The 21,731-nt window shown below is 39.7% G+C and overlaps 2 protein-coding genes across 7 annotated transcripts in view; one reads left to right on the top strand and one right to left on the bottom strand.

Annotated features, from left to right (window-relative positions):
• Window positions 1-5,379, bottom strand: part of ano10a (anoctamin 10a) — a 43,702-nt gene extending 38,323 nt beyond the window's left edge. The window contains exons 1-2 of one of the 6 annotated variants that reach the window (XM_012921525.3): window positions 5,279-5,379; window positions 27-82 (exon numbers count right to left, since the gene is read on the bottom strand). The gene's annotated coding sequence lies outside the window, so the exon portion shown is untranslated. Of the gene's footprint in view, window positions 1-26; window positions 83-754; window positions 1,248-2,429; window positions 2,453-4,690; window positions 4,812-5,278 lie in introns of those variants that run through there. The other 5 variants (XM_004560082.4, XM_012921526.3, XM_076889704.1 and 2 more) reach the window with 5 other exon arrangements.
• On the top strand, window positions 4,839-21,601 carry abhd5a (abhydrolase domain containing 5, lysophosphatidic acid acyltransferase a). The gene is made up of 8 exons (XM_004560085.4): window positions 4,839-4,971; window positions 6,110-6,190; window positions 9,400-9,485; window positions 11,157-11,532; window positions 16,119-16,273; window positions 16,836-16,947; window positions 17,116-17,302; window positions 20,627-21,601. Exons 1-8 carry the CDS (start codon window positions 4,871-4,873, stop codon window positions 20,714-20,716), a joined length of 1,188 nt encoding a protein of 395 aa, XP_004560142.2. The 5' UTR covers window positions 4,839-4,870; the 3' UTR covers window positions 20,717-21,601.
• The last annotated feature ends 130 nt before the right edge of the window (window positions 21,602-21,731 follow it).

Raw genomic sequence — 21,731 nt, 5'->3', positions numbered from 1 at the left:
GTCGTTCGGGCCAGCACAACACTCACCCAAATCTGTGTATGAAGCGGCAGTGTTCCAGGCTCGGGCCGGGAACCGTGATCATCTATTGTGAACAGTAAGAAAAGAGAAGAGCGTGTGGTGTTGTAAGCGTGCTGCACCCGGTGTTCCACGTCACAGAGCAGCACTGTCAGCTGTCACACCCACATCTGCCCCACTCCCCCTGTAGGGAACTTTAACACGGATCAGCGTTTTTTGTTTGTTTGTTTTTTACTGAATCTAATTTCTGAGCTCTCTGTGGTGGTCCTCAAAATAAATAAATAAATCGGTAGTTTTTAAAACTGACATTTTTGAAAATTTATTTTGCAGTCAACTTGTAACACTATCACTTCCTGTAAAAGAGTTGGGAAAGGTTGAAGAGTTTATTTTATGAAGCACGTTGAGGTTACTGCTGTGATTTCACGCTTTATGAATAAAGCTGAAGGAAACTGAATAATGTCCTGACACATTTCATCTAAACCAAATAAAAGATGAACACAGCCACGTGACATCGCATCCTCAAGTGACCCGACTACAGGAAAGGGTGGAGTGCTAAGCTATCTGGTATTAGCAAGCTGCATTTGTAAAGTGAGGAGCACAGGTTCTCATGTCAGCTAATTAGTGCTGAGTAACAGACTGATGAAAGTTAAAGTAAAAGTGAAGCACGAACATGTCTCTCACACACAAAATAACCCATAATATTAATCAAATAATCCATTAAAATTGCTCCGATACGCACAACCACAGGCGAAGAAGAGGCCTAGCTCCGCCTACCCGTGTCCCAAACACCTGTCAGTCACAGCAGCCACACCTCTAACTGTATTTATCATCTAGGCAGATGAGTTATCAAAGACTAAGTATTGTTTCCAGTGCTGTCAGGCGTTTTAACATGGAAGTGTATGGAGACTGACTCAACGTCCAAATTAGATTTTCTTATTTATTATGTACAAATGTTAGCCTGGTGGCAGTGTTGGAGCACATGTGAGAGTAACAATGAGAGTGAGAGTACTAAAATTCAATATGATTCATGCTCTGAGCGCCACACATATTCAAATTTTTATTAAAGAGTATGTAGCGCTGATGGTCAGAAGCCCTGAAATATCATCTACAACAGGGTTCAATTAAAATGCGCAGTTCAGTTAGAGGAAATTATTGACTGTGATAATCCTCCTTTCTGCCACTTAGAATGACTAAAATTTACAAAGTGGACATAATGTTTTATTCAATATTACTCAAAATTAGTGACTAGGCCCATAAAGTTATAAAAAAAAACAACCTGTTGACCAATGCTAGGGGTGAGCGCTGCGTTCCTATCCGTTGTTAAGCGATGACGTGACCAATCCTACTTCCGGGCCTAAAGTAGTCTGCGTTCAATATGGCTTTTGTGTTGTTAACATATTTAATGTCTTGTATTTTCTTCTATTTAATCTCAAAAAGCTCCTAAAACAGTCAGTGATCACTGTTGACCTCCCTCAGCTTTTATTACCGCTAATCATTTATTTAAGCTCAGTTTTTAAAACCTTAGGATGTAACTACAGCCCAGCCCATGCAGCAGTATATGAATGACTAACCTCGTATTGTGGATGGATTATCTCAGTTGTTCTCCTGGCTGAAGTTTGGTCCTTTTACAGCATCCTGCCATGCGATTACATTTGTTCCTGACCACCGAGAACACTCACGTTAACTTTTATCAAGTGGAAAAAGGTTCGCTTGTTTATGTTATGCTAACATAGCTGTGTCGCTAGCGATCACGTAGCACATCATTATATACCAGCTAGCCAAACTTCAGTAACCCTACAAACGTCACTGCTGTTTAGTTTTCTGTCTTCATTTATGTTGGAAGTGATAACAGAGCTGTACGTTTTAATTTGTTTCCAAAACCCCGCAGTCAGGACATGCTATGTTGTATTTAGATAGAAGCTAGCGAGCTAACTTCCTGCTAACTTCTAATGTTAAATGTCATAAATTCCGTTTTCATGGATGCCTGGATGTTAAACTCAATTGTTACACCTGGTAGAGCAGAACGCTGATCATTTTATTAAAGATGGAAGACTTTAGACAGTTTTTCAACTCTCAGTAATGCCATAGTGATCGTTTGATATATGGACCTGCAGCGGAGTTTAGGCCCAGACACGGCTAGTGACGTCAGACTTAACAACCGCATTTCTACAGCAATGAGAGGCACACAGGTATCGACCTCTAGTGCCCATTAAAAAGAATTACAGTATAGGATATTTCCACAGACCCAGAAGCTATGTCCACCTTTTATACAGTTTATGGGTATCTGAACCATATGTCGTAAAAAATAAGTTTTGTTAAAAAGAAAAACAGCCTTTGTATATTTCATTAATATAGCTCTGTGTGTGCGTGTGTGTGTGTGTGTGTGTGTGATCGATCACATAAATTCCACTAACCTGGCCCACGCCTGTGCAGCTTTAAGTGACAACACCTGTGTGGGTGTGCGGAGTCTTTAATGAGTGTGGTTTAAAACTCAAATCCCATAGCTTGTTGAGTTGACTTTGGATATCTTTCTGTTAGGGATTATAATCAGTAACTGTTTTCACTTTATAATCCAGTTAACTTGTAATGAAGGTAACAGGATTATTTCTGTTATTTATTTTACACCGAACACTGAAACATTTTCTGCAGTTACACAACAAATCTTCATGCTTCATCCTGACGGTGTCAGATTTTGGGGAAAAAAAATGGCAACTATCTTAGTATTTTAAACAACTTTCCTTAGGGTGAGTAAATATATATGTATGTGTGAATGTAACATACAGCTTTACATTTCACATTATGTAGCTTCTTTGTTCTCATGTGTTTTAATTAGGAGTTCATAAACAGCAATCGCTATGCTATGACTGCAAGAATCTGTTATAGTTCTGTAGTCTTGCTCCCACTTTTATTTGAATACTGGTGTCTGTCAGGAAGATTACACAAAAATCAAAAAAAAAAAAGAAAAGAAAAGAAATTGGTCAACATGTTGAAGAGATTAAACAAAGTTATAACATATAGGAGGAGGAGGATTCAGGGATAACAGGGATCACCCCTGATGGCCATTAGAAAAAAAATGCAGGTTTACCCCGGACCTAAATATATACGTTTAGAGAAATTACGGGAAAATTAACAACTCCAGTACTGTGCAAAAGTCTTGATTCACCCCTGATTTCTTTGTATTTTGGTTACAAATGCCCAGAGTTTGTTGTTACTTTACAGTGGTCTTGAGCAATAGTTCTCCAGCCTTCTAAAGGTACAAAGAAAAACTTTGTAAATATATGTTTACCAATATATTTATTGGATTTTATATTCATAAATATCCAACACTTTAAACATCTTGAACATATGGCAGTAAGAAAGCAATAAAACCACAAGATACCCAAAAAAACAAAAAGAAATAATTTTTAAAGAAAAGAGAAGGGAAAAAACCCAAAACAAACAAACAAACAAACAAACAAACAAACAAACAAACAAACAACAACAACAACAAAACAGGAAAAAAACAAAATAAACATGGTACTTTAAAAGTTTTTCTTTGGACTAATACTTACAGTCCATGTATGTGTGTCATTAAAAAAAAATTAAGGAAACTGGACAGATGAGAGCAAAAGTAGCAGTGACAGAACCCCCCCCCCCCCCCCCCCAGACTTTCAGTCTGATCCAGCTATGGTTCACTGAAGCCATCAAACAGCCTCAGTGGAAGCATGGAAGAAGCTGTTGTTTAGTAAATGAAACAGAGAGCAAAGGCTGAGGTATGCCAACATACACAATAACTGGACTGAAAACCAGTGGAGTGAAAAATCCACATTTGAATTTTTTTGGTTCGATTTTTTTCAATACGTAAAGAAAAGGTCAGAATCAAAGTACAACAGTGACTAACTACAGCCATGTGGAAAACACAGTGGAGGCATGGTGGTGTTTAAGATCTTGTCAAAACTGGTAGAATTATGAATGCAGAAAAGATTTGTCCATCTGGAGAGCTTCTGATTGATAACAGCTAAATATTTAATTGCGGCAATGATCCCAAAAACACTGTGAATGCAGTAAAGGCATACCTTGATGGAAACAAATATAATGGTACACATCCATCCATCATGGATTGGCCTTGCTGGAGCCCAAATCTCAGCGTTATTGAAGCAATGTGTGATCATCTTCACAAACGGAATGAAAGGCAAACACCCTTCAAGAAGCCTGTTTTTGAAGACCACTTAAATAAATAACAAAGCAAGTGGCCTCAGAGAGTTCAGCTGTGTGGAAAAATAAATGTTGTCATACCAAATATTGACTTTTAAGTCTGTACACTGTGCTTCTAATTATGTTTGCACATAAATCACATCCCATTCGCCTAGCACAATCTAAACGATGTGTGGCTCAAGACTTTTGCACAACACTGTAAATAAAACTTTTTTCTACATGTATCTTTCACGCTGCAGGTTACATGTGCATGAGTACCTGTCCCCATTAAATGTAAGACCTGAAATATCAGATAAGCAAGATAAATGAGTTTAAAGACCGTTGAGAACATTTCTAATGACTTGCAGGATGATTCACCGTAAGAACTGAACCGAAGAGCTGAACAGCAGCAGCTGCCCGCGCAAGCTCAACACTCTTGTGTTACTTTTAAATACCCGAGTAATGTAAAACAAGGAACACAAAACGGAGTTTAAATACTTACCAAGACCCACTTCCCCGATCAGCAGCAATGTTTAGACATGACAGACACGCCAGTTCCGCAAACTCTTCCTGGGTGCGTTTGTTTTACTCTACTAGGAAGAAACGAAGCGGAGATAGGTGGATCCACAGTAGGAATAACACTCCCCCCCCCTTGTCTCAGTCAACTGACGCTATAAATGAAATGCGCACAAGCTCGGCAGCTACGTCAGAGCCACGTGACTGTGAGAAGCGTCTCGGGGACTGTCGCGCTATGGCTGAGCAAGCGGTGATCGAGAACAGAGGGTGAGTATTTCTATTAACCTATCACATTCCCCGGCCTGTCAGAGTATGTCTATCCACGGTAATGTTCCTTTATTATTTAACAGACACTAAGTGTTATTGGAACAGCGACACTGTGCACCTTTTCCTGAAAAATGCCCGAGTGTTGTTGTCGAAAGTTAGACAGGCTGTCAGAGAGAGGCACCACTTGGGTCAAGGTAAACCTGCCCCCCCCTCCTCCAACCTCATTAGTTAATTGCTGCCTTCTTGTAAAGTGGCCCGTACTAAATGAGAGTGCTCGAAGACTGCAGAAGGTCGTTGAAAAACTCACCGGTGCTTTGAAGGTATTGTCGGTGTGGTCCACAGAAGTAAAATAACGCTCTTATTGCAAAGCCGCTGGACTGCCATGTTTGTTTTACCTCAGAGATGGTAGAGCAAATTGGAAAACAGGTGTTCTTAGAATCCATCCTACCTCGCAAACCATCCTACCCGTTGTTTCTGTGCATGCGCACAACACGAAATTAAGTAGCGAACCGTCCTACCTTTGTAAATATTAGCTACAAAAATACTCTGACGGGTAAAATTAACTGCCAAACCATCCTACCTTTGTGAATTTCACCTGCAAGCATACTTAAACAGTTAAAATTCAGTGGCGAACCATCCTACCTTTGTTAATAACAGCTACAAACATACTGACGGGTAAAATTAAGTGCCAAACCATGCATGTTTGGCACTTAATTTTACCCGTCAGAGTGAATGTTACCTACAAGATACTTTAATGGGTAAAATGAAGTGGCAAACCATCCTGGCTGTATGAATATGACCTATAAGCATACTCTGATGGGCAAAGTTAAGTTGGTGTTGGAATTACTCTGTGACAGCAGAGTTACGGTAGAACGTTTTGCCAAACTAGGATGGTTTGTCAGAACACCGGTTTTAAACAAGAATTTTGCAGTGGCGCGAATATTTTTATATTCATGTGCATAAAAAGCCCTCTGGAAATGCACAAAAAACCTTGATAAAACCATAAACTTTTTTTTAAGTGTTATAGTAAATGCTTGATAATTTAAATAATGGAGATGATAGTTTTGCTGTCACGCGTTGTCATCGGCCAGTCCCTGTCCTTTGCCCTCACGCGCTTACTCTTTTATTATATCTCCAGGGTCATTCATAGAATGCTGTCTACTGTTGGTGTTCCCAGTCTGGCCAGGAGTGTGTGGGGCTATGTGGATAAAACAATAAGGTAATGTTATGAGCATCCACACACAGACACAGGTGTGACACTCTTTTACACAAATATCCACCTCCACTCAGACATTAGCTTTCATTATTGTAGCCTCACTTTGTTAGTTTGTATGTGTCACTGTGCAGGTCCAGTTTCCTTTCAGCTGGGTGATTTTCATGAGACTTAGTAGAGTAATAGAACGTAAGCAAAGGGAGAACTAAACGTAAAGTTTTGTGACTCTTTAACTTACCTTTCACAATAACACACAGGGTGTCTCCTGCGTTTTGATAACCCTGGCAAACTCACGGGTTTATCAAGTAATTGCGTCTCCAACAATTGAGTCCAACACATGTATGTTAACAGGCTGAGACTAAATGGTTGCTTATCAGTGCAAAGCAATATAAATGAGCAGCACCACCCCGATTAACAAAAACCTGTTCAAAAGGCATTGAAATTGACGTTTCCAGACTTGTAAAATGCATTTAGAGTGGGTTAAAAGTGAAAGTGCAGTTCACAAATCACAGCCATCTCCTTGAGGTGTTCTGCATTATAAGGTGAAGACCCTACAATAATGCAGAGAAAACCCCAACAGCAGCCCAGATGAGAAACACATGCGCATATAGCGTAAATGTGCTCTTATGTTAAAAAAATAATTAAGTACAACTAGTTTTGGATTGAACCTTCAGGACCTTCCTTGCTGCCCAAGCATCATGTGTAATGATTTGAAAAAGAAAACGACAGCCATGGGGGGTGGAGGACAGTCTTAAAATGAGCAAAATGACCAATGAGCTCCCCAAACAGTAAAACCTTCATGGGGGGGAGATGATCAGAGCAGTTAAATTAGGCTGATTTTTAAGTCTGTGACTCTAGTTGTGCCTAAACAACACAGTAATGAGGCTGCTTCATTATGTCTGCCACATGTTGGAAAGGACTTTATGTGAGTTCTCTTGCAGTACTGACTTATTTTTAAAACAGAGGACCACTCAGGCAGCACAGATTCACACCAAGGCCAATGCCATACTTGATCAATTTAAAGCTAATTTTGAGGCTGCTTTGTTTTGTGGCTGCGCTGCTGCTGCTCACTTAGAAAATAGACAGAAAAGTGTGTGTGTGTGTGTGTGTGTGTGTGTCACATTTGTTTAATTGTAAGAATTATTAGAAGTAGGCTTAGGTAAATGTTGAAACATGTGAAAGGGACTGATTAAAATCGCATCAATCACGTCCTGTATCGATGTCTCAGAATTCAAGGTGACATATTCAGGTGTTCTATCCACTTAGCAGCTGAAAACCTTACAGACACACAGACAAACAATTTAAGTTGCCCTTTATCAAAACAGCTGTAGCTAGTGAAAAGCACAAATAGTCCTTTATCAAAACAGTTGGAGATAAGATAAGATAGAACTTTATTAATCCCTCGGGTGGGTTCCTCTGGGAAATTCGATATGAATGTTTTGATAATTACTAAGTGAACAAGATGTCTATGGTTAGACTCTGTAAAGAAGGCCTTGTTAAAGAAACTAATGTGACCAATGTCAGGGAAGGAGAACATTGAGTCAAGTGTAGTGTGACGACAGCCGTTTGTTTCCTCTTTTGATGTCTCTGCGTGTTGCTACATGAGGTTTGCATGTCACAGAAGAACATTTTGTTGTTATGGTTGGTTTTTGTTTTGGGGTTTTGTTTTTTTTTTGGGGGGGGGGGGTTGACTTGCCTAAAGACAAAAGAAAGCAAAGAAACTAAATTTTTGTGTCACAGCTTTGTGCTCTGTTATGCTTTTCCCTCAAGACCACACTGGGCCAGTGGAGGAAAGCAGAAGAGCTTATTTCAGAGCCAGCTGTGAAGTAAGAAGTTGCTTTCCCACACAGAGCAGCTAATGGAGAGGTCATGAGATATGACACTTTTACAATAAACACAGCTGTTTAGACATTCAGCCAAAAACCTTTAAGTGTCTCCTTACTCTTAAGTCACACCCTTCTGTAGTTTAGTTATGCCTTCTAGTAGAAGGCCTGCCATAACACGTTGCCATGAATTAGGAATGAAAAAACCTTTTCATTAAAAAAGAACATTGCAGCGTGTGTTGGGTTTGCAACGTTGTATCTGAACAAACCACATGACTTCAGGAACAATGGGACTTGTTAACTAACAGTGTGTCCACATGAATCTGTGCAGAAGTCATGCATGTGAATGTTTACAGAAATATCTCAGATTTATCAACATCAATTTAACATTGCTTCTGCTCATTATTTACAGTTTTCCAGAGTACCAAAAACCACAAAATGCTCAGAATTACAATTTAAAAAAAATCACACAAAAACCCCAAAGTGGAAAGATGTAGGCTTTTACCTCTCCATCAATGTTATTCCATTCATCTGAAAAAAGAAACAAATCCCTTTGGGTATCTTAAGAGATCTGTGCTTAAATAAATACCTCACAAACGGCATTGGGTCAGAATTTTCTCTCAACAGTATGGGAGACTGATAAAGTCATACAGAGAAGCATTAATACAACGTATTGGTTCCTAAAGCATAAAGCTTCATGGATGCTTCATATTAAGGACTGCTCTGTTACATTAAAATACCAACACGGAACAATCTAAACATTCAGTGTGAGGACTCCATGAAGAACTAAATGACAAAGCGATCTCTCCCTGGCAATGCAAAACTAAATTAACACTCCTAACAGCAAATGTAGAAACCTTATCAGTTGAAAAATATGGTGTATATTTATTTTTCTGCATGAAATTGTTTGCACAATTTTGCAATTTGTTATCAAATCATATTTGGATCATTTATTTTTTACCCAGATTTTGCACTCTGGAAACTCCAACAAAAACATACACCATAAGGCTACAGTCTTATGGTGTATGTTCACACCTTTAAACCACTACATTTTTCAAAGCATCTGTGATAAATTCTGATGGTAATTTTGTGTATCAAGCCTGTTTTTTGCTTGCTTAACCTGTTAGTAACCCTGATTGTTTAGCGTGTTGCAAAACGCAGTCCAAGCGGTAGAAAGATGAGAAATGAGTTAAGTGAGGACCATACAGTAAGAGTCTGGTTAGCTAGGAGTCAATGTTCTGTGGTGCAGGTTTGTGTTATGAATCTTAGCCCTACGACTGTGAGTACCCCAAAGCAGCATGATGATGAATCATTATTATAATGATGAACGTTTGAAATATTAATATAAGGCAAACCATTCATATTCATACTGTTGTGCTTTTGTGTACGTAGGTGGTGCTGGATTCCCAACTGGCTGCCATCGTGGTGTCCAACTTCAAAGAGCCATCTGCAAGCTTCAGAGGAGAAGATGCTGCAGTGTAAGGATAAACCCAGTGTAATTTTTTTTATTTAAAACATACACTTTTTGTACAGTGTGCAAAAGTAAAAACTCACCCACCTGTGGTCACTCACTCAAACACAACCTGTTTTGCTAAACAAAACCTGTATTGGCTAGAAATCAAATAACTTTTTGTAAATATGAATTAAATCTGCAAGCAGCGATGACCAACACCTTAAGACTTTCTTTGGCAAATTTGAGGTTGCTGCGGTCAGTCACCTTAAAACTGTAGCCCAAAGTGCATAACATGACATTTCTTGTTCCCACTAGGTGGTGCAGTGACCACCATCAAATATGACAGGAGAAATGTTTTCAGGGGCGGAGCCTTATGAAACGTGGGAAGTTTGGTCCAGATTGGACGATGTATGTGTAAATAAGAGGAAACTATATTTTCATGGCGACTGGTTGAAATTTGCCGTGGTACCACGGCCACGCCCTTTGAAGAAAGCTCAAAAGTGTTGCAATTTAATATGGCCCAGGTCTGTAGTTTAGACTGACCAAATATGAAGTTGATCCTTGGAGGAGTTTGCAACAGTATAATGCCAGGAAGTCGCCAAAATGTCACCTTCAATTCAAAATGGCGGACTTCCTGTTGGGTTTGGGTCAGTGGGCTTCCAGACTTTACGTATGTGTGTACCAAATTTCATTCATGTAACTCAAACCGCATGCTGGTAGTACTACCATAGGTGGCATTATTGAACCATTTCCTACTCTGTACATGAGAAACTTCACCCGTTGCCTACTGGTGGTGGTCAGAGGGCCCGGTGGCGCCAGTGTCCAGCAGCCTCGCCTCTGTCAGTGCCCCCCAGGGTGGCTGTGGCTACAATGTAGCTGCCATCACCAGTGTGTGACTGTGTGTGGATGACTGAATGTGTAACGCGCTTTGGGGTCCTTAGGGACGTGTAAAGCGCTATACAAATACAGGCCATTTACAAACCAATAAAATAAGAAATTTTGCACGTGTTAGATCTGGTGAAAATGTACATGAGGTTTTTTTTAGCATCTTTAAGTCCTCAAAAATGCAATCGTTGACATAAAATAATAATAAACTGAGCAGATGCGTTGGGCCTTAGCGTGTTTCATGCTAATTACAAAATGTGTCTGAGATCACTTGTAAAGTATGTGTCTTATCGAAGACTACAAACAGCTCAGGGAAAAAGTAACTCATGACTTTCGTTGCTCAGAATTTAAAGGAATATTAGATGTCGGTCTTCCAGAAAATGTCGTGACAACAAGTAGAGAACATTAACCACAGTAGACTAGGAACTTATAAATAAAGTGATTGATGATTACAGCTTTGAAAAATCAAGAAGTTCAGGGGCTGTTTTCTATGAATGACTTTAACCCAACTGTGCCTGCAGGATGTTATTAATGAACCAGTAAGTGTGAGAAATCGCATTGCTCTTGTTTGAGCTTGTTGCCGTGTTTGTGTGTGGTGGTGTTGTGTTTTTTTTTGTTTGTTTGTTTTTTGTTTGTTTTTTTTTGTTTTTTTTTTTTAAACCCTTTTGTAGAGAATCTCACTTTTGGTGACGACACCTGATTGATTCAGTAGTATCAAAAAAGAGATGTTATTTAGATTAATGTGAAATGGAATATTTGACCCATCGTAATGTTCTTGTACTTAAAAGTAATCTTGTGCTTTTCTTTTCAGATGTCAGCACTGAATTTACTAAAGTGTTTGTTCCCATCTCCAACGACAATCTTCTGTGGACCCTGATGTTTTGCAATGACCATGTTAAAGATAAAACTCCCTTAGTTCTGCTGCATGGCTTTGGCGGCGGGGTGGGCCTGTGGGCTCAGAATCTGGATGATCTCTCCCAGCATCGGCCTGTCTTTGCACTGGACTTACTGGGTTTTGGCCAGAGCAGCAGGCCTGTGTTCTCAACAGATGCAGCAGAAGCAGAGGATCAGTTTGTCGAGTCCATAGAACAGTGGCGGGCCAGCGTGGGTCTGGAGTCTATGATACTTCTTGGTCACAATCTGGGAGGATACCTCGCTGTGTCATACTCAATTAAATACCCAGGCAGGTGGGTGCAGACAATGGGATTTCTCATATCTTACTGTATCATGACCCACACTGTCTGATACAGAAAGGTGGCAGGTTTGTGTAAAATGTCAGGATCAGAACTGTAGCATAAGCTAAAGTCAGGTTTTAGTCTCTTATTATTATAATGATGCGAGTGTTTTAGGCACTCCATATAGGAGCTCATCTTTTCTAATGTCCACTGTTGGCTAGCAGCTCCTGTCATCTGCAAGAGTGGCTGAAACGGACAGAGTTAATATTGTGATAATCTTTGCATATCATCTCTAACTATTATTTCTATCCTGCCTTTTGAGGGTGGTGTGTGAATGTTGGTCTGCAGAAGTGTTTGGGCCTCTTTACACCTGCTGCCTCACAGCAAACAGCAGGCAGATACTGTCAGGGACTGTTATGGAAAATACAGTGGAGTGTGTCAGTGGACACAAGAAAACTGATTTATCAACACATCAAACAAGTTTGTGTCATAATGTCTCATTTTCTGTCCCCAAGAGCAGCTTGTTGGTCAGATCAGCTAAAGAAAGCCATGTGTTACAGCTGAGAGCTCCAATGAGCAAGTCGGCAGAGTGTTGATTGCTCTATAAAACCAGAATAATATACCTTTGAATAATCCTTTCATCACTGCTGTAAATGGAACAAATGAAGTGGAACTTGCCTAGGAGGAGAAAAAAGCAGAGTCTGCAGTGAACACTGTTATGAATAATGATTCTGCCCTTTTGCTGTTAACATGATTGTAGCAAAACATGCCAGCATGAGTAGAGGATACAGTTGTAGCGGTGTGCCTTTAGGTGCTGGCAGCCTGTGATAACAGCAGTGTCCTCCAAAACGCTCTCTCCTCCCACTAGACTCTATCTCTCCTGAACCATCTCCTCCTGCCGCAGCTCCAGCTCGGAGCTTCCAGCATTCACCCGGCTCTCCCTAAGCGGCGCCTGATAAAATGTCCTCAATCCCTTATCACCCCTCTTCATCAGTAACACTGAAAATTCCCGCTTCCTGTCTTCTTATTGTTATCTTAGCGTTCCAAATGGTTTTAAGTTATAACTTCAGATGCTCGTGATCAGGCACATGCGTCCCCGATCTGTGCTCACTGCCCCCCCCACCCACCCCTCCTCCTTGAACTTCATTCGTATTGGGAACCACAACAATGTGCTCTCTGTACCAGTACAGAGTCCATTAAGACCATGACATGTCAGATTTAAATGGCTTATAATCACCTGTCAGTTTAGCTTCCAGTTGATTATGAAAATGAAAGTAAACTGCTTCATGGTGTCATGTAAATATCAGCCTAGCTCAGGGGTCGGCAACCTGCAGCTCTTTAGTCCTTATTAGAGATGGCACGATACCACTTTATGTCCAATACCAATATCATAAATTTGGATATCTGCCGATACCGATATGATAGTGGGTTTTTTTTTTTTTTTTTTTTTTTTTTAATATCTTGCTGGTTTTGTATAAGTTCATACTCAAGTAAAAAAAAAAAACAAAAAAAAAATAAACCAAAACACTAAAGCTATTCTGTTAGACCTGTATGTTAAAAAATAAAAAAAATACACTGCACCCAAAATATTTCATAGTTCAGCAATAATGATTAATCTAATGAACTTAAACCTACTCCATCCTCCCTATTCTGGTATTTTAAAGAGTAAGCAACCTAACTAATAAGGTTGCAAACTCCCAGCAAAAAAAAAATGGGGAACCACCCTCCACCTCATGATGCTTAATTGACGTAAACAACTTCAATTTGCTGCAGTGTGAAAGAAATGCACAGAAATAAATTATTTTTCAAGAATAATTAAATAGATTCAACATCTTTCTTCAACAGAATTGCAGACTGCACAGATGGTATCTTCCCAAAGGAAAAAGTACTATAGCTTACTAGGGTATATTAGACTTAATAGTTATTATATACAGTAATGGACTTCTATACATTTTACATCAGATTAAAACTTTGGGTGTAAAATTCGGATAATTATTTATTAAAAGCTAGACATTTTAAATGAGAATAAGAAAGAAAATGATGTCTTTGTGCCCCCTTTTCCCTATTAATGCCCTATCGGCCCCCCTGGCTAAACTTTGCTAGATCCGCCCCTGCACAGTTACCAGCCGTCAGCTACGTAGAAAAGGATCCTGGTGTAGAAAGTAATATTAAACAAATTCTAACAACAGCTTATCAAGGTTAAACGTGCTGCTGTTGTTCTGCCGCTGGTTTCCTCTTTCTGGCGCGAAGTGGGCCAAAAACAAAGAAGAGAGACAGACTCGCGACACAAAAGCCGATCAGCTGATCATTGATCAGTTTCATGATTGAAGTAGCAGCAGGAGAGAGAGAGAGAGAGAGAGAGAGACCGGCTTCCACAAGTGTGGAACGCCGTGCAATTTATTGAGACTTTCGACCCCAGGTAGGCCAATTATGGCTCTGCGCAGAGGCTCATTGACCACTTTTCACACACGGTTGCTGTACGCATACAGCCGGCTGTAGCTTTGCAGCTGACAGCCCGACACACACCAACACAACAACATGGATAGCACAGACGTTAAGGCGGCGAGGCGTGACTGCGGGTGCCGCTCAGGTGCGTCCGCCTCCCCTGCAGCAGCGCTGCAGACCACGCCCCGCCACACACATTAACCAGGTAAAATGCATATTTAGGCAGAATTTTGCAAATATCCATTTTTCATTTTTTAGCAGCATAGAGCTTTTTTTTTTTTTTCCTCAGGTCAAGGCTCCAAAAGCCCAAAGGTGATATAAGGGGCGGCTCACAACAGTTTTTGTTTGCTACATGGATCATTTTCGTTCAGCTGGGTGTCTTTCCTTTTGTTATATTTAAGAGTTAAAAATGTGTTAATTACAGAAATAAAATGTAATTTTCTCTGTAGCACTTCATGAATTTCATAAGCAACACACCTTAGTTGTTCACACATAGCATAAAAGTAAGAAACAATATAAACAGTGTTATCTTCATTTTAGATGTCAAAAAGTATTTGCGGCTCCCAGTATTTTCTTTTGCATGGAAACCGGGTCCAAATGGCTCTTTGGGTGTTAAAGGTTGCTGACCCTTGGCCTAGCTTGATTGCGACCTGTTATACTGTCAGCCATAGCTGGTTTTGTTCATATTTCTGCAGCACTAAAAACGGCCATCATCATGTCTGAAATGCATTTTAGCTCCCTTCCTGCTTCCTTAAAGCCAGTTTTCTTCTGATAGACTCCACCTTACAAGGGCTGTGTAAGTTTTCATATTAGCAATATCTGATCTTGGTGACCTCAAAAGTCAAAAATAAAACTGTGAAACTGGGCATTTAGAGCCATCTGAAAGTTTTTGGTCCACCGTTCATACTCTGTCATTATCTGAGAATTGTTTAAAATGTACATTCAATGTAACGGTGTGTGTATATATGGCAGAAATAAGCAAAAATAGAATGGATCACCATTATTTAATTGTAAAAAAATACAAAAACAAAACAAAATGCTGTGCCAGAAAAGTTATATTTGGGGGGATGTATTTACTTTCTTGATGAAAAGATGTGAATGTGACATCTCTGTTAAAACAAAAAAATAATGCATGCACCAGGATACTGAATGCTTACAGTCATGTGAGGAAAATTAGGACACCCCATTAAATAATCAGCCCTTTGATATGTGAACTGTTCATAATAATTTCCAATCATGATTTTATGTATTACTGGAAAAGAAAGTGATTGCAATTAAACAACAAAAATGAACATTTTGTGAAACATCAAAAAAGATATGAACAAAAATGTTTATTTCAATGGAGAAAAAAGGACACCCTACCCCCTAATAACTAGTGTTGCCCCCTTTGGCTGATATAACCAGCGAGACGGCTTTTGTAGCCTTTTACCAGTCTCTGACATCGATCAGAAGGTTTGCCCCACTCCTCAATGCAGAATTCCTTCAGCTGTGAGATGTTTCTTGCATGTACAGCCTGTTTCAAGTCACCCCACAGCATCTCAATGGGGTTGAGATTAGGGCTTTGACTTGACCATTCCAGGACTCTCCACTTCTTAGTTTTTAGCCAGTCCTTGGTGGATTTGCTGGTATGCTTTGGGTCATTACTGTATACTAGTATTCTATTGTATATGTTGTATATCTTATTCTTCTGTTCCTCTGTCTCTCTTGCTGCATTGAGCATGTGTATGACAAAAGAATTTCCCTCATTAACAGATGGTTTCACATGTTCTTCAAGCACCCTCTGATACGCAGTAGAATTCGTGATGGATTTTATGATAGTGAGCTGGCCAGGTCCTGCTGCAGCAAAGCATCCCCAAACTAGGATACTGCCACCTCCATGCTTGAGTTGGTATGAGGTTCTTTTCTTGGAAGGTAGTATTTGGTTTACGCCAAACATGTCTACTGTTCTGGTGTCCAAAGAATTCAATTTTAGACTCTGGATCTGTCCAAAGAACATTATTCCAGAAGTCGTGGTCTTTGTCTATGTTCGCTCTGGCACTCTTCATTCTGGCCTTTTTAACGTTTTTGTCCTTTAGTTGTAGGTCTGTAAACAATTTATAACTAAAAGAGCAGGTTAACTTTTATTTTTGTTGTGTTTGTTGTCTGGCTTACAGAGTAAAGCACATTGTCCTGGTTGAGCCCTGGGGTTTACCTGATCAACCGGAGACAACAGAACCAGACCGGCCCATCCCTGTGTGGATCAAAGCTCTTGGTGCCATGTTCAGTCCTTTCAACCCCCTGGCTGGCCTGCGACTGGTAGGACCACTGGGTAAGGTGCTAAAAGACAACAAAGTACCACAGTGCTAAAAGCAAACCCACAACCGGACTAGCTTAATAATCCCAGGGAAATGTGTCCATGCTGTGGCACACCAAAATATTGGGGAAAAGCAAAGCTACAACAAAAGTATCAGGAATGGAGATGATGAGCACGTGAAATTTCTTTTTCTTAAATGAGAAGAATGGAAATGAGAGGATGCAATATAATGGGTGAAGATTTTCACTTATTGTCTGGAGACAATAAGTGAAAATGTATGCAGTATGAAACTGGGGGGATGGTTTTATATTAGTTTAATATTGCAGTATCACAGCTAATGTTCTCTTTGCACACCCAGAAAACTAGGAACTGCTTGTTAAAGCAAGTGATGTGACGAGCACAATGTCATTCAGTATTGAGTTTTCGTGGTTTTTGCTTTGACTTTGAAAGGAATTTAAGCCAAAACCTGGGCTCTCCCCAGTGTGACTAATCATGTAAAATGTAATGAGTACTCCTCATCTATTAATGGCTACATGCTTGTGTTTGACACCTCTGTCTCTTCCCTGGTCCCCTGCAGGTCCCACTCTGGTGCAAACACTAAGACCCGACTTCAAGAAAAAGTTCTCCCTCGTGTTCACTGACAACACTGTGCCAGATTACATCTACCACCTGAACGTGCAAAGCCCCAGGTCTGTCTTTCTCTTTTATTAATGCCACTTGTCTCTAAAATGGCCATGGAAGCAATTTCTTCATCACCTTTTCTGCTCTCATCCACGTTTTACTACCTAGTATTATGTTTTGTCATATCCATTTTCTGTCATGTGCTCATTGATTATCTTTTCCTTGTCTTGTCACAGTGGGGAAACTGCTTTTAAGAATATGACTGCGCCATGTGGCTGGGCCAAGAGGCCAATGTTGCAGAGGATTGACCAGCTGCAGTCTGATATCCCCATCACCATCATTTATGGCTCCCGCTCCAGCATAGACTGCATCTCGGGCATCACCCTCAAAAGGATGAGGCCACGCTCTCATGTGGACATCATAGTAAGTTTGTGTGTGTAGATGAATGGATTGATATCCCTTCAAAGGGTGGTTTTTGTTTTGTTTTTTGTTTGTTTGTTTGTTTTTTTGTTGTTTTTTTTCTCCCCCCTTCCCTCGAAAAACGTAAATTTCACAATACATTTTTAAGGAATAAATTGCCAAAAAGTTTTGAAAACAAATTTTTAAAGCGAATTTCCTGGCAGTTATTTCATGGTTCAGGCTTCAAACAAAAATCCAACTGTCTTTCTGAATTTGGGTTCCAGATCATCAGTGTGATGACATTTTTATAGACTTTCTAAACTTGTAACTAATTTCTTCACACTTCCTCAAAACCTGCTTTATTGCTAAGATTTATTTATTTTGTATCGAGCTTGAGTTTTCAGATCCAACTGCACAGATCCAACCAACTGCATTGGACAACAACTGTTCTGTAGCTCAAAGTGAACTGGTAATCTGTATATACAAATGGTAAAATAATACTTTTTACCTCAGACACACAGCTTGATACTTTAGGTCCTTGATGCTTTAGGCCAATCGGCTCTGAAATGACTCCTCTGCCTCCTCAGATGTGGTCTGACATATATTAAGAGTTTAACCTGCCCCACTGACATCCTGAAATATGGACAAAAGTGGTCGTGACACAGTTCCAACTCCTGGATCAAACCATGACATTCTCCCTGCTGCTGCCTGCTTGTGAGAACTGGATGAACCCAGAATCTCAATTTCTTTGTTTTCTTGTTTAGAAACATCAGGACCAGTTCATTACGTATGTTTGTTATACTTAAGTTTTTGAGATCGTCAAATTTAAATATTGGACAAAGATGACACAAGTAAACACAAAATGCAGTTTCTAGGTGTTTGTGTAAATAAAACTTACATGGCTCTGTGTGAAAAAGTGATTTCCTTCTAAACCTAATAACTGGTTGGGCCACGCTTAGCAGCAACAACTGGAATCAGTTGTTTGAAGGAATTCTGACCCACTCATCTTTGCAGAGCTGTAAAAGACTCTCCCCCAGTTGTCGCAGAATTGTTGTAATTCAGCCACACCGGAGGGTTTTTGAGCATGAACCACCTTTTAAGGTCATGCCGCAGCATCTCAATCAGATTCATATCAGGAGTTTGACCAAGCCACTCCAATCTCTTCATTTTTGTTTGTCTTAAGCCATTCAGAGATGGACTTGCTCGTGTGTTTTGCATCATTGTCCTGCTGCAGAACCCAAGTGTGCTTCAGCTTGAGGTCATGAACACTTCAGTGTTACTTTTTGCACCAGAGGTCTTTGGGATCAGTACTGGTTTTTGTTTTGGAACTTAGCCATGTCGGCTGGGCTGACTCTCTTATGGTGGAGTCATGAACACTGTCCTTAACTGAGCCAAGTGAGGCCTGCAGGTCTTGGGATATTGTTCTGGGGTCTTTTGTGACCTCTTGGATGAGTCGTTGCTATGCTCTTGGGGTAATTCTGGTTGGCCAGCCACTTATATTAAGGTTCACCATTGTTAAGGTTTACCATTCAATGATTTTGCCATTTGTGGATAATGGATCTCACTGTGGAGATTGTGGAGTCCCACAGCTCTAGAAGTGGCTTTATAACATTTTCCAGACTGAGAGATCTCAGTTACTTTGTTTCTCATCTGTTCCTGAATTTCCTTGGATCATGGGGATGATGTCTGGCTTTTGAGGACCTTTTTGGCTACTCCACTTTGTCAGGCAGGTCGTATTAAAGTAATGTCTTGATTGAGAACGGGTGGCAGTAATCAGGGTGGCTAGAGAAATTGAACTTGGCTTTCCAAAGATGTGATACACCACCATTAATTATAATGGGAGGGGGGGAGAATCACTTTTTTTCACACATGGCCATGAGGGTTTGGATTTTTTTCCCCCTTTATAATAAACACCTTCATTTAGAAACTGCATTTTGTGTTTACTTGTCATCTTTGTCTCATTTTTAAATTTGTTAGATCTGAAACATTTAAGTGTGACAAACATACAAAAACATGGCAAACACTTTTTTTTCACACCGATGTATATGTTACATGGCAATTTGGAATTTTGGGTCATTGTTTTGCAGCACGTTCTGTGTAATGGCCTTTAGGACTGGGTGAGAGTTGGGGTAAGGGTTTAGCACTTAGGGGAAAAAATGGGCAGTTGCTTTCATACACCTGTCAAGGCTGAGGAAGACTGGATGAGCAGCTGCCTAGACAGGTGCAAAACAGACACTGAAACATTATGATATGCAAAGACATTCTCATTACCACGGACTCGAGACATTTTAATTTCCTAACTCTGTGTTAATGAGTACAGATATATGGGGGGAAAATGTCCATTTAAAAAAAAAAACAAAAGAAAAACAAAACTACAGGCTGCTGCAAACAAACAGTCATTATCTGACCTCTACAACGGTGTATTAGGGTGCCATCAAATGGAAAAAAAAAAAATTGTTTTCAATCAATAATAATATATTATCAAAGTTGAAACTTCAAGATTAAAGCCTACAAGCTTTTTTTTTTTTTTTTTTTTTTTGGGGAGAAAAAAGTTGAAATGTGGAGAATTACAGCTGTTGTTTCAACACAGACTGCCACTAACTCAGAGGGTTGCTAGACCCTCTGAGTTAGTGGAATGTTCCTTCAGAATCAGTTTTAGTAATGAGGAAAGAAATGATGCCTCTTTTAGCACAGAAACAGTGCGGTGATCAGTACATGGATGTTGAAAAGAGTGGATTTGCACAAAATGAACTGGCTGGCTATGGTTACAGCCTCGTGCAATACAGAGGATGTATGTTGTATCACAAGAGGGCTGATCAATTTGTTTCACTATATAATTTTAGTTTATTTCAAAAAATAAAAAAATACTACTCTGTAAAAGTTGGAGGTTTTGACTAAACCAAAAGAAAAACATTTTGAGGCTTCATCAAATAAAAATCGCTGGACAAAAGACTGATTTGTTGCTTTTGTACATGGGGTTTAGTTTACTTAAGCTTAAAATACATTTGTTTAATGAATTATATAAAAGAAAACCTCTGTTTAGCAGACTTCCACAGATTCAGTGCCTTAAGCATGATTGCTCCACATGCAATTATGTGTATATTGACACATCAAAGGTAAATTTTTCTGCCATGAAGAACCGTGGAACTGACTGTATGGAGGCTTGAAATAAAACTGATGCATGCTGTAAATTTGAATGTTACTTTCCATCTTTGTTTTATGAAAACTATAAACCGGAGACACAGCCCTCCTCGTTAAAATCATGACCTCCCTTTATGACATGCCTTTATATAGTTTCCATAATTTTTAATTGGCTGCTTCCCTTCTGATTCTCTTCCCTTCCTGCAGACAATCCGTGGAGCCGGTCACTATGTGTATGCCGACCAGCCTGAGGACTTTAACTACAAGGTCTTGGAAGCATGTAACAAACTGGAATGAAGGCAGAGACGAGCTTGAATGTTGAACTCCGGTGGGGGAAAAACGGGGACGGACATCATTCTGTCACACACTGTGGAACCTCAGAATCCCACTTTCCCAAAGGACAAAAATAAGTGTTTGCACATTAAAAATATTGCAAAGTGAACAGTGGCCTGGTGTGACTCGTACATGTTCTATCATCTGACCAGTGAGTCAGCTGTATTCTCGGAAACTTGGTGAATGGTGACTCTGAGTTGACATCACTGACTGGGGCCTGTTGGCCTCCATCACATGCTTATTTTGCAGCACACAGAATCTTGTGGCTGTAGCGTCACTTGTTTTTTCTTTGTTATAAAGGTTTTTGGTTTTTTGTTTTTTTAAATTGCCTCTCCCAAATGCAGTAACCTCAGTGTTAAGTGAATGCAGGTGATTATCACCTTTTAATACCATTTATAAACTATTTCATGTAAAAACTGTTGAAAGATAAATTATCACATTATTTTTTCTATTTCTGTGAGATACTGAGAATGAATATTTTAGCATGCTTATTTCATAAATCCAATGACAGCTGCAATAATAATGATATGAATATTAATATGATCACTTGAGTGATGTCTCACTGAAGCACAACGGGTATTTAAGAGTTACAGTTACAATGTCATGTATTTGGTGTCCCATGCATTGTGTTCAGCCTATGGTTTGTGGTTTTTCCCATTTGATTCTGATACAGATACAAAACCTCGGCATACAGGACCACTGCATCAGCAACAGGAAGAGGTTTTAAATGAATCTGCTTCCAATAATAGCACGTGTCCTCTGTAATGTGCTTTCCTGCCAAACACAAGTGGTCGTTTCATCTGCAATAACTGTGAATATCACCATAAACCCTCTGTTGTACTCCTCCTGTTTTTGACTGCTCTATTTGCATTAGTCTTTATATAAATATATATAACTTAAGTGGCTTCATAGTGTAATGTTCTGCACATTTGTCTGGCAAAAAAATCCTGGAAGGAGACAAAAACCTCGTTGGCTTAGC

Source organism: Maylandia zebra, linkage group LG11 (genome assembly GCF_041146795.1).
Source record: "Maylandia zebra isolate NMK-2024a linkage group LG11, Mzebra_GT3a, whole genome shotgun sequence".
In the NCBI taxonomy this organism is placed as follows: Eukaryota; Metazoa; Chordata; class Actinopteri; order Cichliformes; family Cichlidae; genus Maylandia; species Maylandia zebra.
Note: the sequence above shows the minus strand (reverse complement) of the source record. Positions and strands in the feature narration are given on the sequence as shown.